The sequence below is a fragment of the Canis lupus genome, chromosome 25, assembly GCF_003254725.2.
Source record: "Canis lupus dingo isolate Sandy chromosome 25, ASM325472v2, whole genome shotgun sequence".
In the NCBI taxonomy this organism is placed as follows: Eukaryota; Metazoa; Chordata; class Mammalia; order Carnivora; family Canidae; genus Canis; species Canis lupus.
In genome coordinates this window covers 20,363,969-20,381,877 of record NC_064267.1, presented here as the reverse complement: position 1 = coordinate 20,381,877, position 17,909 = coordinate 20,363,969, and the positions used below count along the sequence as shown (strand labels likewise).

General features: G+C 36.3%; 1 protein-coding gene across 14 annotated transcripts in view; it reads left to right on the top strand.

Moving 5' to 3' along the window:
• Positions 1 to 17,909, top strand: part of NEK1 (NIMA related kinase 1) — a 228,957-nt gene that overhangs the window by 171,529 nt on the left and 39,519 nt on the right. For 11 of the 14 annotated variants that reach the window (XM_025462838.3, XM_025462839.3, XM_025462837.3 and 8 more), the window contains 2 exons: positions 6,539 to 6,715; positions 10,273 to 10,393. In XM_025462838.3, coding sequence (XP_025318623.1) covers positions 6,539 to 6,715; positions 10,273 to 10,393 — 298 coding nt within the window. Of the gene's footprint in view, positions 1 to 4,084; positions 4,155 to 6,538; positions 6,716 to 10,272; positions 10,394 to 17,909 lie in introns of those variants that run through there. The other 3 variants (XM_049101052.1, XM_025462841.3, XR_007405808.1) reach the window with 2 other exon arrangements.

Below are 17,909 nucleotides of genomic sequence, written 5' to 3'. Positions count from 1 at the left end.
CATGTTTTTATCAGAATTTGTTATCTCTTAACTTTTTTAGAACACTTGTATTAACAGGAGTAAATTATATCTCATTGTGGTTTTGATTTGCATTTCACTGATGATTAGTGATATTGAGCACCTTTTCAAATACCTGTTGACCATTTGTATGTCTTATTTTGAGAAATGTCTTTTCAGTCTCTTTGTCCATTTTTAATTGGTATCCTTAATTGTAGAAAATTAGTTTCCCTTTTTTGCTATCAAGTTTTAGGAATAGAAAGTTCTTTATATATTTTGAATACTAGCCCCTTACCAGGTATATGGTTTGCAAATGTTTTCTCTCATTACATAAATTGCCTTTTCATGTTGCTGATTGTTTCCTTTGCTGTGCAGAAACAGTTTGGTTTGTTACAGTTCCACATTTTTAGTTTTGATTTTTGTTTCTTGTGCTTTTGGTGTCTTATTCAAAAATTCCTTGCCATGATGTATATGCTCTTTTTAGAGGTGCACATTCAAGTGTCTTGCCCATTCTTTCATTGTTACTGTTTTCCTTTAGTTTCTAGAAGTTCTTTGTATATTCTAGCTGCAAGCCCTTTGTTAATTCTGTGTGTTGTAAATTTATCTTGTCTTTTAGTGGCTTGTCCTTTCACTGAATGGCGCATGCACACACACATACACGTGTTTTTTTGAAGAACAGAAGTTGTTAGTTTTATTATAGTCCAATTTATTTAGTCCTTTTCTTTTCTTTTTTTTTTAATTTTTATTTATTTATGATAGTCACAAAGAGAGAGAGAGAGAGGCAGAGACATAGGCAGAGGGAGAAGCAGGCTCCATGCACCAGGGGCCCGACGTGAGATTCGATCCTGGGTCTCCAGGATCGCGCCCTGGGCCAAAGGCAGGCGCTAAACCGCTGCGCCACCCAGGGATCCTAGTCCTTTTCTTTATAGTTTAAAATATAATTTGTCTGATCTGATAATTACTATTCCAGCTTTCTTTTTTTTTTCTTTTGAGGTCCATAGGCATGATAAATGGTTCTCTACCCCCTCATTTTCATTCTGGAGGGTGTCTTTGGGTCTAAAACTGAGTCTCTTGTAGACACCATATGGATGGGTCTTGCTTTTTTTTTTTTTTTTTTTTTAATCTAATCTGATACTGTGTCTTTTGATTGGGACATTTAGACCATTTACATTCAGAGTAAGTATTGAAAGAATATAATGTCTTTATATTACCTGTACAGTCACCATTTCTGTATATTGTCTATGTTCTTTTTTGGTCTATGTTACTTTTGGGGTGTCTCTTCACTTAAAGGATCCCATTTAGTATTTCTTGCATGGCTAGTTTAATGATTTCAAATTCTTTTCATTTGTTTGTCCTAGAAGCTTTTTATCTCTCCTTCTACTTTGAATGACAGCCTTAATGGATGAAGTATTCTTGGCTGTATATTTTTATCATTTAGCACCCTATGTATATCATGCTAGCCCCTTCTGGCCTTTCAGGTCTCTTTGGATAGGTCTGATGCCAATCTAAGGTTTCTACTCTTGTGGGTTACAGACCTCTTGTCCCCAGATGCTTTTAGGATTTTTCTCTTTGTCTCTGAGATTTGCAGATTTCACTGTTATATGTTAAAATGTTGACCTATTTTTATTGATTATTGAGGGAGGTTCTCTGTGCCTCCTGGACTTAAATGCCTGTTTCCTTCCCGAGATTAGGTAAATTGTATACTATAATTTGCTCCAATATGCCTTCTGCTTCTCTCTCTTTTTCCTCTTTTTCTGGGCTCCAAATTTTTCTAACGTTGCTTCACTTTATGGTATCACTTATCTCTGTAATTCTCCCCTCATGATCCAGTAGTTGTTTATCTGTTTTTCTCAGCTTCTTTATTCTCCATCATTTTGTTTTCTCTATCACTAATTCTCTCTTCACATCATTTATCCTAGCATTTTGAGCCTCCATTTTTTCCTGCCTTTCATTAACAGCCTTTTTTATTTCAATCTGATTAGATTTTAGTTCTTTTATTTCTCCAAAAAGGAATTCTCTAGTGTCTTCTGTGCTTTTTTCAAGCCCAGCTAATATCTTTATAATCATTATTCTGAACTCTAGTTCCAGTATTGTATAGCCATAACGATTAGGTCCCTCGCAGTCAGTATTGCCTCTCGTTCTCTTTTTTGAGGTGAGTTTTTTCCATCTTGTCATTTTGTGCAAAGAAAAATAGATGAATGAGGGAACAAAATACTAAAATGGCAACAACTCCAGAGAAATATACACCAAACAGGGTGGAGGGTGGGGGTGACTGGGTGGCAGGCACTGGGGGGGGCACTTGACGGGATGAGCACTGGGTGTTATTCTGTATGTTGGCAAATTGAACACCAATAAAAAATAAATTTATTATTAAAAAATAAAAATAAAAATAATAAAAATAAATAAAAATAAAATAAAAAGATAAAAAGAAATATACACCAAACGAATCAGAGTTTCAAAAACGAAAAAAAAAAAAAGAGAGAGAGAGAGAGAATACAATCAGGTGAATAAAACACAGCAGTACACTGGATCCTGTGTATTTTGGTCTGTTTGTTAGAATTCTGAAACTGAATCCCAAAACTGTAAAGAAAGAAAAACATATATGTACAAAAATGAAATTAAATACATTGAAAAGATAGACTGTATCTGTAAAAATGAAAATTAAAAAAGACTTGGGACACCTGGGTATCTCAGTGGTTGGGCATCTGCCTTTGGCTCTGGGTACAATCCTGTGGTCCCAGGATTGAGTTCTACATCGGGCTTCCTGCATGGAGCCTGCTTCTCCCTCTGCCTCTGTCTCTGCCTCTCTCTGTGTCTGCCATAAATAACTAAAATCCTTAAAAAAAATTTTAAAAATACTTTTTTTTTAAAGATTTTATTCATTTATTCATGAGAGAGAGAGAGGCAGAGACAGAGGCAGAGGCAGAGGGAGAAGTAGGCTCCCTGCAGGGAGCCTGATGTGGGACTCCATCCCAGGTCTCCAGGATCAAGCCCTGGGCTGAAGGCGGCGCTAACCCTCTGAGCCACCGGGGCTGCCCTATAAAAGACTTTACAAAAAAGAGTTGATAAAATAAGAAATTGGTTGAAAGGGGAAAAAATTAAAATTGAAAAACTAAGGAATCATGAGAAAACTATGAATTCTGTATATTATTTTCCCCTACCGCTAGAGTTTTGCAGTCTGTGTGATTGATAAACTTGGTCGTAGCTGGATATTCTTGCTGATCTTCTGGGGGAGGAGCCTGATGCGCTGATTCTCAGGTGTTTTTGCCCTGGGTGAAATTGTACTGCCCTTGCCAGGGAGCCAGGCTAAGTAATCCACTCTGGATTACTCTATGTGGTTTTTGTTCCTGAAGGCTTTCCAGGCCTCTTAAAACAGTGAGAATGAAAATGATGGCCTCCCAATCTCCAGCCCTAGGGCCAAAAGCTGCCCCACCCAACTACTCAGTGCGCCCTCAGAAAAACACTCACTCCTGTCTCCCTGGTTCCAGTCTGCTCACCTAGCCTGTGACTGAGCATTTCTGTCTCAGGCACACAACCCTGCTTTGAGTCTCCAAACCTTGCAGACTCCTGCAGCACACAGCCACACTGCTCCTCCCAGGGGAGGGAGGAGGCTCTTGCTGTACTTCTGCAGCTTGCTGGGCTCCTATTTGGAGAGCGGTGATCCAGTGGTGCCACAGTTCGTGGTTTATGGCAACCCCCATCTGAAAACTCACTCCTCGACTTGCTGATTGCAGCCAATTTCCCTCTCTGATGCCTGAGAACTCTGCCATGTTCAGGCACCCCTTTTCTTTCTGTGACCCTGAGACCACAGTGTCCCTTCTAGGAGTCTGCCCATCCTCTCCACCTGAGCAAGCACCTTTCAGGCAGGGACATCCCTCATAGGAACAGTCTACAAGTTCTGATTTTCTGCTCAGCTGCTATATCCCTCTTCCGTAGCCGACTGACAGAGGCTCCTTCCCCCTATGGTTTATCTTCCGATACATCCCCTCAGATTCACTTCTCCATACCTCCTACCTTGCAGTAAGTGGTCACTTCTATTTGTTGAGTTGTAGTAATTCTCTTGTTGGATCTCTGGTTGAGTTCACAGGTGTTCATAATGATTTATAACTAGCTGAATTCCTGGGACCAGACAAAACTTGGATCATCTTGGAAAACTGGTAAATTGATTCTTACACAATGTGTGTATTTTTGGCTTTATTTGATGACATTTTTCCTATTTCCCTTTCAGCTGTTATTTCTAGTTAAAATAAGCTATTCTTTATTTCTGTGTATCTGTGTAAAATTTTATATGCAGACACCTCACCAAAGTATTTTTTTTTTTAATGTATTAAGTTTATTCTGGGATGCCTGGATGGCTCAGTGGTTGAGCATCTGCCTTTGGCTCAGGTTGTGATCCTGGGGTCCTAGGATCAAGTCCTGCATTGGACTCACTGCATGGAGCCTACTTCTCCCTCTGCCTGTTCTCTGCCTCTCTCTCGCTCTCTCTCTCTCTCTGTCTCTCATGAATAAATAAATAAAATCTTAAAAAAGAAAAAGTTTCTTCCCTTAAGATCTTAGATCTTCCAAATGTGCAGGTTATATCATCAGAGGTAAGAACTGGTGTTTTTTGTCCAATATTATTCTGATTTTTTCTTTTTCTTCTTACTGCATTCATTAGACAATTTAAAGCAATCTTTAATATGGTATTAAGTGCCATCCTTGTTCCTGATTTTTAATAGACATGATTTTAGAGCAGAATGGTAGGCTGAATGAGCAAAAACACAGATGTGACCTCTGCCATAATTTGTTGATGAGGGTTGGTGTAGGGAAGATATGCAACACATGAGCAACACTGTAGTTTTGTTCTTGATTTGACTAAGAAGAGGTAATATAGCTAAAAAATACCTGTACATAACTTGCTTCCCTAAGGAAGTTAACTAGATGCAGTTCCTGAATGTTATGATAGGACTGCAAGCAATACAAAGCACTCACTTAGCTTTAGTAATAACAATTGGAAATTGAGACCAATAAGCAACCTGTTTTTCCCCAACCATTTCAGCCATGTGTGTGCAGACATAATACACAGAAAATTGGATTCATAAGCAGTTGAGATTTCTTCATGTGGGTAGATAAGTTAAAAATGTATGTGAGAAAGTGACTTTTAATGATGGACTTTAGATGGATTTTAATGAGGATGATGGTAGAGAGAAAACATGATAGGATCAGGGCATTATAGGTAATGGTTGGGTAACATTTTTTAAAGTTAGGATAGTAGAGGGAGATAAGTAGAAAATAAGATGTTAGACATTAAAAGGTAGAATATTGAACATTGAAAATGTTGAGGATGGGGTGCCTAGGTAGCTCAGTCAGGTAAACATCTGTCTTCTGCTCAGGTCATGATCCAAGAATCCTGGGATTGAGCCCCATGTGGGGCTCCCTGCTCTGTGAGGAGCCTGCTTCTCCCTCCCTTCATCCCTTCCCTCTGCCCCTCCCCCTGCTCATGCTTTCTCTCAAATAAATAAACAAAATCTTAAAAAAAAATAAAGAAATTTTAAGGAGCTGTAGTTAATGACAAGCTCTCTAAGATATGATCAGTGGAGTAATGAGGTAGGGTGAAGATAAAAATCATTGGAGAGGAAATGAGAAGCCCAGAGATTTGGAAGAATTATTAATGGAGATCTGGTGATTAAATTAGTTAAGATAGAATTAATGTTGGGGAGATATTCCGACTGTGAGTTAGAAAGTAACATATTTAGGGAATGAATAATCTGGATATTTTACAGATAACTGCAATAAGTTATTCTGAGGTAAATGCATTCTCTCCTGGCATCAGTTAAAAGCATGGGAAATTAAGGGGTGCCTGGGTGGCTCAGGTAGTTGAGTGTCCACCTCTTGATTCCAGCTCAGGTCATGATCTCAGGGCTGTGGGATCAGGCTCCTCGGTGGGGAGTCTGCTTGAAATTCTCTTCCTCCCTCTCCCTCTGCCCCTCCCCTGACTCTACAATAAATACATAAATCTTTTTTTAAATAAAGTATGAAGGGATGCCTTGGTGGCTCAGCAGTTGAGCGTCTCCTGCAGCTCAGGGTGTAATCCCTGGGTTCAGGGATCAAGACCCACATCAGGCTCCCTGAGGAGCCTGCTTCTCCTTCTACATGTCTCTGCCTCTCTCTGTGTGTCTCTCATGAATAAATAATACAATCTTACCCAAAAAAGTATGGGGGTTTCTGAGCAATTAGAAGTTAATGAGCAATTACGAGAAATGAATAAAAATAATTAATGACTTAAAATACAACATTGTGACACATAAGTGTTAGTTTTAACAAAAGGGAAAAGAAAGTAAACCATATGCTAATCATCCTAAAAATCATTATGTATGATTAAATTGAAATTTAGGTATCATATACCTTAATCATTAATCAATTTTTAATACATAACAGAACTTATTCAGTAATTACCTGTTGTAAAAATGCAATTTTTGAATTTTGCTATAAATGCTGTTACAGGTAAAATTGAAGTTATTTTGAGAATGTAGCATGATCTTTCCCTTTTTTGTTATTTCAGAGATTTCTCCTGAAAAGGAGAAGTATAAATCTTTAATTACTGGAGAAGAAAAAGTAAAATATATCTCACCTGAAATGGATTCATCAGCTGCTGTTGATTCTTCTGTTGAAACGAACAGTCCAGAGTTTAGAGAGTCATCTCCTCAGATATCATTGAAACCAGAAGGAAATGTGGATGGTATTTTAATAGCTCAAAATGAGCTCTATTTAATTTGATAATACTTTAATTTCTTCTGTATAAACAGGCCTTTATAAACAGATTACCAAAATATGTGTATATGTTTGTGTAATTCATCTCAAATTAGGTTCATTGTTTTTCTCTGTTCAATAACTGGTCTGGATTTTTTTAATGCCCCATAATAAATCGCCCTAAAACTTAGTGTTAAAACAACACTATTTTTATTCTATCTCATGATTCTATGTGTCAGGAATTAAGTCAAGGCTTGACTAATGTATTTTTATAATTCATGTCCTTTTTGTCTCTGGAATCACTTGGTGGTATTCAGCTGGAAGCCTTGTCTGATGGATTCAAAATGGCTTCAGTGGTGTCTTTGCAGATAGGCTGTGTTCACCTGGGACCCTCTTCCTCTTCATGTAGTCTCCACACCTTTCCATACACTCTTTCTAGCAAGGTAGTTTGATGTCTTATATGGTGGCCCAGGGCTCACAGATCCTAGGCAAAAGCTACTTATACTTTTAAAAACTAGTCTCAACTGACATTGTATCACTTCTGCCATACTTCATTGGTCAAAGCAGTTACAGGTTCAAAGGAGATAAAACAGAGCCTACCTCTCCCAAGTTAAGAGTGTTAAAGGATTTGCAGCCGTTGGTAATCTGCCATGGTTTGGCATTGACCAAAAATTATTTACATTTTTCTCCCACATGTAAATACGCTCACCCCATCTTAAAACCTCATTTTGTTTTAGAGAGAGAGAGTGCCTCACATGGGCAAGGGTAGGGCAGAGGAAGAGGGAAAGAGAATCCTAAGCAGGCTCCACACTCAGCATAGAGCCAGACCTAGGGATTGATCTTGCAACCTTGAGACCATGATCTGAGTCAAAGTAAAGAATCAGATGCTTAACTGGCTGAGCCACCCAGGCACCCCAAAGTCTCATCTTATTATTTAATATAAGGGCTGAGAGCCTAAAGTTGTTATCCAAGTCAGGCCTATGTAGAGATGAATTTTCTTGGGTACAGTTCTTTGAGTACAGTTACTCTCAATCTCAAGACGTGAAAATGAAAAAGATAAGTTACTTGCCTTCTATATATCTAACAAACAACAGTGAAAGAGAAATGAAGACTCCTTTTCAAAGACAAGGAAAATGGGGGATACATATGATCATAGGTCCATAGAAATTCTGAAAGCCAGCCAGGCATAGCAATGTCAGCTTGCTTCCTTTGCACCAAAAGTTGGTACCCTCAAGGGCTTCTCTAAACTGTATCTTTCTTTCCTTTTCAATCCAAGCTGGTGGTGTTTCTGCAAGTTTCTTAGTTGTGTTTTTGTATGAATGTTATTAACATTCACTACATTTAACCATTCTCCTTCCTTCTCCTTTGGTCCATCTCTTCCTTCAGTTGCCAGTCCTCTTGAGATTCTTAGAAATCCTTTTAGACAAGAGGAGAATCTGGGAGACAAAGAGAGTCTGGGAGGCACGTGTTTAAATCTTTCTGTGCCATAACAGAAAGTCTTATGTCCATACACTTGACTTCATTTTTGACCAGTAAAGTCTGCCCTAAGGCCATGTTTTCCCTTAAGAAGTTCTTGTTGCCTGGAAGGAATTAACTTGGACTTTCTCTTATAAATTGTCCTCATAAACTAAACAGTTCTTTCTTCAACTAATCTGTCTCTTCTTGAACTTTTTCAGAGGCTTCTTTAGAAGTTAGCTGGAACTTTTAACATTCTGCTTAGATAGCACCGTAGCTAGATCATTGACTCTCTTAGGTATGTTTTCTGTCATTCTTGTTATTCCAGGCACTGTATTTTCTGCCACTACATAAACAAGAATCTCCTTTTCTCTAGCCTCCAGAAACTTTTTTTCACTGACCAGTCTCTCATCAACAGTCTCCTTGAAGCACTTGTAACTTCTGCCTGCTGCCAAGTCCCAAAACCAGTACACATGTTTTAAACTTTGGTTATGTTAGCACCCTATTTTCAGATAGGAAATTCTGTTTAAGCTTTCTGTTGCTTCAAAACAAATATTCCCAAAACCCAGTGACTTAAAATAACTTATGTTATGTCACGTTTTGTGGGTTAGGAATTGGGAAAGTCTCTTCCATGTGTCATCAGTACCACTCTGGTATTCACCTGTCAGCTGGGTTATGCTGGAAGGGGTGAGATGATGTCATTCCCATGCTGGAGTTTCAGCAGGGCCTGTTGAGCTGATTCCCTTTCCTTGTTTTAGTCTTAGGAACTTGGTATGTGATATTTCCAGAATAAACTTTCAAAGTGGCTTAGGCTTCCAGAGTCCAGTGTAGAAGCTGCCAAATTTCATGAGGATGAGGGCTGGACTTGGCATAAGTATTGTGCTCAGTTAATTAGGACAATCACAATGCCAGCCCGAATTCAGGGGAAGGGAGAAGTAGAGGCCATCTCTAGATGAGAGGAATGTCAGAGACCTTGCTATATGTATGACCATCTTTAAGTCACCATGGTAACTTAGTCTTATGTATTAGAATTATAGTTATTAGGTACCTTATGCCTTAAAAAAAAAAAAAAAAAAAAAAAAGAAGAAAGAAAAAGAACTCTGGGACACCTGGGAGGCTCAGCGGTTGAGCATCTGCCTTTGGCTCAGGGTGTGATCCGAGGATTGAGACCCACATCAGGCTTCCTACATGGAGCCTGCTTCTTGCTCTGCCTCTGTCTCTGCCAATCTCTCTCTCTCTCCCTGTGTCTATCAAGAATAAATAAATAAAATCTTAAAAAAAAAAAAAGAACTCTGTTAGACATATAGTAGAGGCTATACAGCCTAGTACAAGTCAGCAAACATTTCTTACAAAGAGCCAGACAATGGATATTTTAGACTTTGAGGGTAATTTACTCACAAATCTAGTTTGTAAAATAAGTCATATTGGTATAGCTTAAGGTGCTAATGAACAGTTACTAAAAAATAACTAAAAGTTTTTTTTTCCCCAAATGCTTACATCATACAAGTAAACAAAAAAAAATCATTTGAATAAAGGATAAAAACTTTAAGGACTGGTAAATATCAACTATCTATCTAAATAGGACGGGCTAATTGGAAACTTTAAGAACAGAGAATGAAAGATTATATGGATACCAAAAAAAAAAAAAAAAAGTGGTGGTGGTGGTGGCTTAAACAAGAGCATTAAGGGTCGCCTGGGTGATACAATTGGTTAAGCAACTGACTTTCGGTTGTGGCTCAGGTCATAATCTGGCAAACTTGAGATCAAGTCCCTGCTCAGTGGGGAGTCTTAAGACCCCCCCCCTCCATACTTAAAGGCACTCTCTCTCTCAAATAAATAAAAAAATAAAGAGCTCTCCAATCTAAATTGGAGAGAAAAAAGAGAAATCAGCATATGAAAACAAACTCTTCTCGTTAGTATTTTTCAGAAAATATCAACCAGATTGTTAACAAGATTAAAGATCTACAGATAAAATATTTAATTTTTTGTTATGTTAGCCTAAAACTAGGTAATGATAATTTATAGAACATTTATTCAAATATCTATACGTGGATTTTGCTTTGAGACATGTTTATTGTTTTTGCTTTTCAGAAGCTGATGACTTAGAAACAGAAGTTCTGCAAGAGCCAGGTGGAGCAAACAAAGATGGTAGCTTGCCATGCACGATAATTGATGTGTGGATTAGTGAGACAAAAGAAACAAAGGAAACTGAGTATGTTACTTTGTTTTTCTTAAATTTCAAAACCTGGATCCCTTTTTGTAATACTTTTTTAAAAAAATACTTTAATAACCTAATACTGCATTATAACAACTTATAAAACAATTTAATTTTTGGAGAGATATAACTTTCATGTGGTTCAGAAATCAAGTATAAAAAGATATAGAGTAGAAAGTCTCTTTCCCAATTCTGTCCCCATCCAGCAGATTCCCATGGTCTCCCCCTTCCAGATATTTTTAATTTATACAAAGCAACAATGTATAGTCTCCCTCCCCTTTAAATAAAGTTATTAGTATAACATATACAGTATTTTTACCTTTTTTATTTTTAGTCAGTAACCTAGGAATTTTTTCATATTAATCCATAGAGAACTTCATCTTTTTTTCTTATTTTATGGCTCTTAGTATTCCAATTTTAGTATATGTGCTGCCTAAGCGAGCACTAAGCTTAGTATTCCATTGTATGGATAATACAAGTCAGTAAGTCTCTTACAGTAACTTATATTGTACATCAATCAATATTTCAAATGAAGTGGCAATTAATCTTTTATATAAGGTCATTTTGCATGTATATATGTATATCTGTAGGATAGATACATTGAAGTACAATTCCTGGGTCAATTGCGTTTATAATTCAGTTATTTTTCTTCCCAGGGTTTATATTAATTTACATTCTCAGGAAGAATATAGGAAACTTCCCATTTCCCCCAGCCTTGCCAAACTTATTATAATACTAAAGTTTTTTTTATTTTTGCCAATCTCATAGGTTAAAAAATAGTATCTTGGTTTGAATTCTTAGATTATCCATTTCGTTATTGGTAAAGTGAGCATATCTTTCAAATGTTTGTTTCATTGTATTTCCTTTTCAGTGAGTTCTCAGTATATATCTTTGACTCATTTTAAAAATTTAGTTGTTGGCCTTTATAAATTAGTAACAACTTTTTAAATATTAGAGACATTTGCTATGGTTATTATGTGGGTTGCAAGGCCATTTATGTTTTACTTTTTTGCCATGCAGACGTTTTTGGTTGTTTTTTTTTTTTTTTTTTAATTGTCATGTTTACCTGGATTTTAATCATCATTCAGAGATACTTTGTTTTTTCCAAGATTCTCAAAGAATTTTTCAATCTTTTTTTCTAGTACTTTCAACATGGGCACTTTTTACATTTAAAACTTTGATCTATTTGGAATTTATCCTGGGGTATAGATTTTGTTTTTCTTCAGATGGCTACCCAGTTGTCCAGTTGCATTTATTAAAAGGTTTATCTTTCCTGCACAGATTAAAAATGCCACTTTTAATATGTACTAAATTTTCTTTATTTCATTGTTCTTTTTTAGTTATCTTGGCTATTCTTGCTTGTGTAATATTTCCTTTGAATTTAGAATTTACTAAATTTACCTTCCCCCCAGGAAAAATATCAATTGGTATTTTTTGGGGGTGGTAAATTCATAAATTAACATACAGAAAATCAATATGTTGTGTTTTTTCTATCCAAGGAGGAATATGGTGGGCCTTTCATTCGAATAAATTTTGAGTATTTTTATAGTTTCCGTCATTTAGGTTTTACACTTTTATTGGTAAGCTTATTCCTAGATACAGTTTGGTGGTTTGGTGTTTGGTCCCTGCTCTTCTGTGAGATCCTGTAACTAGTAGGTTATATATATGAAAGCTGTAGATTTCTTTATATTGAATTTGTACCCCCACTATCTTATGGATATATGCTATTGTTCATGATAAATTTTCAGTTGAATCTTTTGCTTTTTTCAGATAAACAGTCATATCTTATGAAAACAGTGATGATTTTATGTCTTTCCAGTTTTTTTAACAGTTTTTTTGTCTATAATTGCCTTGGTTAGTATCTTTTATATAATGTCAAATATTGGAAATAGGGTGTATCTTTGTGTTGTTCTTGACTTTAGTGAAAATGATTGTTGTTAACCCTCATTAGGCATGACTATCTGTACTTTTTAACCGATATAGGTATTAATATTTTACCAATTTTTTAAAAAGTCAGGAATGAATTTTGTCAAGTGACTTTCAGCCTCTATGGAACTGTTGTTCATATGAAAGTTTTCCTTTATTTACCTGGTACAGTTAACCTTTGAACAACACAGTTTTGAGCTACATGGGTCTTCTTATACATGGATTTTTTTTTTAAATGAATATATTGGAAAATTTTTTTGGAGATTATGGCAACCTGAACAAACTTGCAAGTAAACTGTGTAGCTTGGAATACTGAAAAAACAAATTTAGGTATTTTAAGAATAGAGCATATAATACATATAATATGCAAATTATGTGTATATCAACTGTTACCAGTAAAGCTCTAGTCAACAGTAATCTATTATTAGTTAAGTTTTGGGGTAGTCAAAATTTACAGGCACATTTGTGACTGCATGGAGAACTCAGCCAGCACCCTATCCCCCCACATTGTTCAAGGGTCAACTGTATAATTAATTATATTAATAGATTACCTAATATAAACCATCCTGCAAACCTTAAGTAAACTCTTCTTGGTCATGACGTATTATTTTAAGGTACTTATGTATTTTAGGATTTTTGTATTAATACTTGCAAGAGTCATCTGCACTTCTTGGTGAGAGATTAGGAATTAGATGTGTTGATACATTGCCAGCACACATAGGAATTGGGAGACCAATTTGGAGATCTGTTTGCCAACTTTGTTAGATTAAAATGTGCAAATCCTATAATAATGCATCTTTTATATTTTGGTATGTACTCGAAGAATACTCACACATGGGCACAAAGAGAATGCATATGTAAGAATGTTTATTGTAGGAGCATCATAAAAAATAATTTGAAAGAGTAAATCAGGACATTATTAGAACATTATTAAAAATGAAGTTTCTGTATACTACATTGTGGATAGTATATAGTACTTTAAAGAATAAAAGGTAGGGGATTCCTGGGTGGCTCAGTGGTTTAGTGCCTGCCTTCAGCCCAGGACATAATCCTGGGGTCCCGGGATTGAGTCCCACTTCAGGCTCCTTGCATGGACCCTGCTTCTCCCTCCTCCTGTGTCTCTGCCCCTCTCTCTCTCTCTCTTCCTCTCTCTCTCTCTCTCTCTCAATCTCTCTCTCTGTGTTTCTCATGAATAAATAAAATCTTTGTAAAAAAAAAGAATGAAAGGTAGTTTCATGTATTAATATGGAAATATAACCTAAATATCAAATGATAAATAAAATGATATTGAATAAAAAAGCATTTCCAATATTAAAATAACACTATTTATTTTTATGTAAAATTCAAGGAGAAATATGGTAAGATGTACACCAAACTGTTAACAATTGATGGGCATTCAGCAGATGATGATGGGTCATTTCTAGGATGGCTTATACCTTATAGCTGTTGTAAATAGTGCTTCTGTGAATTATTGTGTACCAGCTTTTGTTTGCACACCCATATTCATTTGAGTGTATAACTAGGAGTAGAATTGCTGCAGCATATAGTAATTCTATGCTTAACTTTCTGAGGAACCAAAAAATGTTACATTATGTTTTGTTTTATTCTTTTAATTTTATTTTTTTTACTTTATTTTTTTATTTAAATGCAAATAATTAACCTGTAATGTATTATTGGTTTCAAAGGTAGAGGTCAGTGATTCATCAGTCTTATATAACACCCAGTACTCATTACATTGTGAACCCTTCTTAAAGTCTATCACCCAGTTACCCCCTACCCTCCACCTCACTCCCCTCCAGCAACCTTCAGTTTGTTTGCTATGATTAAGAGTCTCTTATGATTTGTCTTCCTTTCTGATTTCATCTTGTTTTATTTTTTCCTCTCTTCTCTTATGATCCTCTGTTGTATTTCTTAAATTCCACATGAGAGAGATCATATAATTTTTCTTTCTCTGATTTACTTATTTCACTTAGCGTAATATCCTCTAGTTCTTTCCATGTCATTACAAATGGCAAGTTTTCATTTTTTGAATGGCTGAGTAATATTCCATTATACACACACACACACACATACATACACACACACACGTACATACACACCACATCTTCTTTATCCATTCATCCATTGGTGCAGGTGCTCCTTTTGATCACTACATTTGTATCGTTGGGGTAAACAACCCAGTAGTGAAATTGCCGCGTCGTAGGGTAGCTCTACTTTCAACTCTTTGAGGAACCTTTATACTCTTAGCCAGAGTGGCTATTCTAGCTTGCATTCCCAACAACAGTGTAGGAGGGCTCCCCTTCCTCTGCATTCTCACCAATGCTTGTTGCTTGTGTTGTGAATTTTAACCATCCTGATTTGTGTGAAGACATTATTTATCTCATCGTGGTCTTTATTTGTGTTTCCCTGATGCCCAGTGATGTTGACCATTTTTTCATGTGTCTGTTGGCCATTTGTATGTGTTCTTTGGAGAAATGTCTGTTCATGTCTTGTGCCCATTTCTTGACTGGATTCTTTGTTGTTTGAGTGTTAAGTTTGATTAAGTTCTTTATAGACCTTATACTAGCCCTTTAGCAATATGTCATCTGCAAATATCTTCTGCCATTCTGTAGGTTGTCTTTTGGTTTTGTTGACTGTTTCCTTTGCTGTGCAACAGCTTTTTATCCTGATGAAATCCTAATAGTTCATTTTTGCCTTTTTCTTCCCTCTAGAGATGCATCTAGTAAGAATTTGATGTAGCTGAGGTCAAAAAGGTTTCTGCCTGCGTTCTTCTCTAGATTTTGCTGGATTCTTGTCTCACATTTAGGTCTTTCATCCATTTTGTCTATTTTTGTGTATGCTGTAAGAGAATGGTCCAGTTTCATTTTTCTGTATGTTGCTATACAATTTTCCCAACATCATTTATTAAAGAGACTGTCCTTTTTCCGTTGGATATTCTCTCCTGCTTTGTCGAAGGTTAGTTGACCAATAGAGTTGAGGCTCCATTCCTGGGTTCTCTATTCTGTTCCCTTGATCTTTGTGTCTGTTTTTGTGCCAGTACCATACTGTCTTAATGATCACAGCTTTGTAAAGTAGCTTGAAGTCTGGAATTATGATGTACCAGCTTTGCTTTTCTTTTTCAACATTCTTTTGGCTATTTGAGGTCTTTTCTGGTTCCATACAAATTTTAGAATTGTTGGTTCCAGCTCTGTGAAAAATGTTGGTATTTTGATAGGGTTCGCATTGAATGTATAGATTGCTCTAGGTACCATAGACATGTTAACAATTTTTGTTCTTCCAATCTGTGAGCATGGAATGTTTTTCCATTTCTTTTATGTCTTCCTCAGTTTCTTTCATGAGTGTTCTATACTTTTCATAGTACAGCTCCTTTACCTCTTTGGCTATGTCTATTTCTAGGAATCATGGTTCGAGGTGTAATTGTAAATGGGATTGACTCCTTAATTTCTCTTTCTTCTGTCTCATTGTTAGAGTGTAGAAATGCAACTGATTTCTATGCATTGATTTTATATCCTGCCACTTTGCTGAATTCCTGCATGGGGTCTAGCAATTTGGGGGTCAGGTCTTTTCAGTTTCCCAATTGAGCATCATGTCACCTGCAAAGAGTAAGAGTTTGACTTCTTCTTTACCAATTTGGTTGCCTTTTATTTCTTTTTTTCATTGTCTGATTGATGAAGCTAGGACTTCTAGTACTGTGTTGAACAACAGTGGTGAGAGTGCACATCCCTGCCATGTTTCTGACCTTTGGAGAAGAGCTCTCCATTTCCCCCATTGAGAATGATATTCGCTATGGGATTTTTTGTATATGGCTTTTCTGATATGGAGGTATGTTCTCTCTATCCCTATGCTATGAAGAATTTTAATCAAGAAAGATGGTGTAGTTTGTCAAATGCTTTTTCTGCATCTTTTGAGAGGATCATATGGCTCTTGTCCTTTCTTTGACTAATGTGTAGTGTATCACATAGGTTGATTTGCAGATGTTGAACAACCCTTGCAGCCCAGTAATAAATCCTACATGGTCGTGGTAAATAATCCTCTTAATGTACTGTTGGATCCTATTGCCTAGTATCTTGATGAGAATTTTGGCATCCATGTTCATCAGGGATATTGGACTTTAATTTTTTTTTGGTGGGGTCTTTGGTTTTGGGATCAAGGTAATACTGGTTTCATACAAAGAGTTTGGAAGTTTTCCTTCCATTTCTATTTTTTTTAAACAACTTCAGAAGAATAGGTATAAATTCCTCTTAAAATGTTTGGTAGAATTCCCCTGGAAAGCTATCCAGCCCTGGACTCTTGTTTATTGGGAGGTTTTTGATTACCACTTCAATTTCCTTGCTGCTTATGGGTGTGTTCAGGTTTTCTATTTCTTCCTATTTCATTTTTGGTAGTTCATACATTTCTAGGAATGCATCCATTTCTTCCAGCTTACATAAGTTGTTGGCATATACTTGATCATAATATGTTCTTATAATTGTTTCTATTTCTTTGGTGTTGGTTTGATCTCTCCTCTTTTATTCATCGTTTTATTTACTTGAGTCCTTTCTCTTTTCTTTTTGATAAGTCTGGCCAGGGGTTTATTGATGTTTTTAATTCTTTCAAAGAACCAACTCCCTAGTTTTGTTGGTCTGTTCTACTGATCTTTTGGTTTCCTTTTTTTTTTTTTTTTTTTTTTTTTGATCTTTTGGTTTCTACCTCATTGATTTCTTCTCTAATCTTTATTAATTCCCTTCTGCTGTGTTTAGGCTTTATTTGCTGTTCTTTATCCAGCTCCTTTAGGAATAAGGCTAGGTTGTGTATTTGAGACCTTTCTTGTTTCTTGAGAAAAGCTAATATTGCTATATATTTCCCTCTTTGGACTGCCCTTGCTGCATTCCAAAGGTTTTGAACAGTTGTTCATTTTCATTAATTTCCATGAATTTTAAAAATTCCTCTTTAATTTCCCGGTTGACCCCTTCATTCTTTGATAAGATGCTCTTTAACCTCCATGTATTTGAGTTCTTTCCAAATTTCCTCCTGCGATTGAGTGCAAGTTTCAAAGCATTGTGGTCTGAAAATATGCAGAATAATCCTATTCTTTTGGTATGGATTGAGATGTGATCTGTTCTGCTTTATGTCCATGTGCACTGGAGAAGAATGTCTATTCTGTTGCTTTAGGATGAAATGTTTTGAAGATATCTGTGAAGTCCACCTGGTTCAGTGTATCGCTGAAAACCCTTTTTCCTTGTTGATCTCCTGCTTAGATATCTGTCCATTGCTGTGAGTGGGGTGTTTAAGTCCCCTACTATTATTGTATTATTGCTCTATTTCTTTAATTTTGTTGTTAACCGCCTTATATAATTGGCTGCTCCCAAATTAAGAGCATAACTTTTTATAATTATTAGATCTTCTTTTTGGGTACATCCTTTAAGTATGATATAATGTCCCTCTTCATCCCTTACTGCAGTCTTTAGTTTAAAATGTAATTTGTTTAATCTGAAGATTGCTATTCCAGCCTTCTTTGAGGTCTATGGGCATGATAAATGGTTTTCTGCCCCCTCATTTTCAGTCTGGAGGGTGTCTTTTGGTCTAAAACCGAGTCTCTTGTAGACAC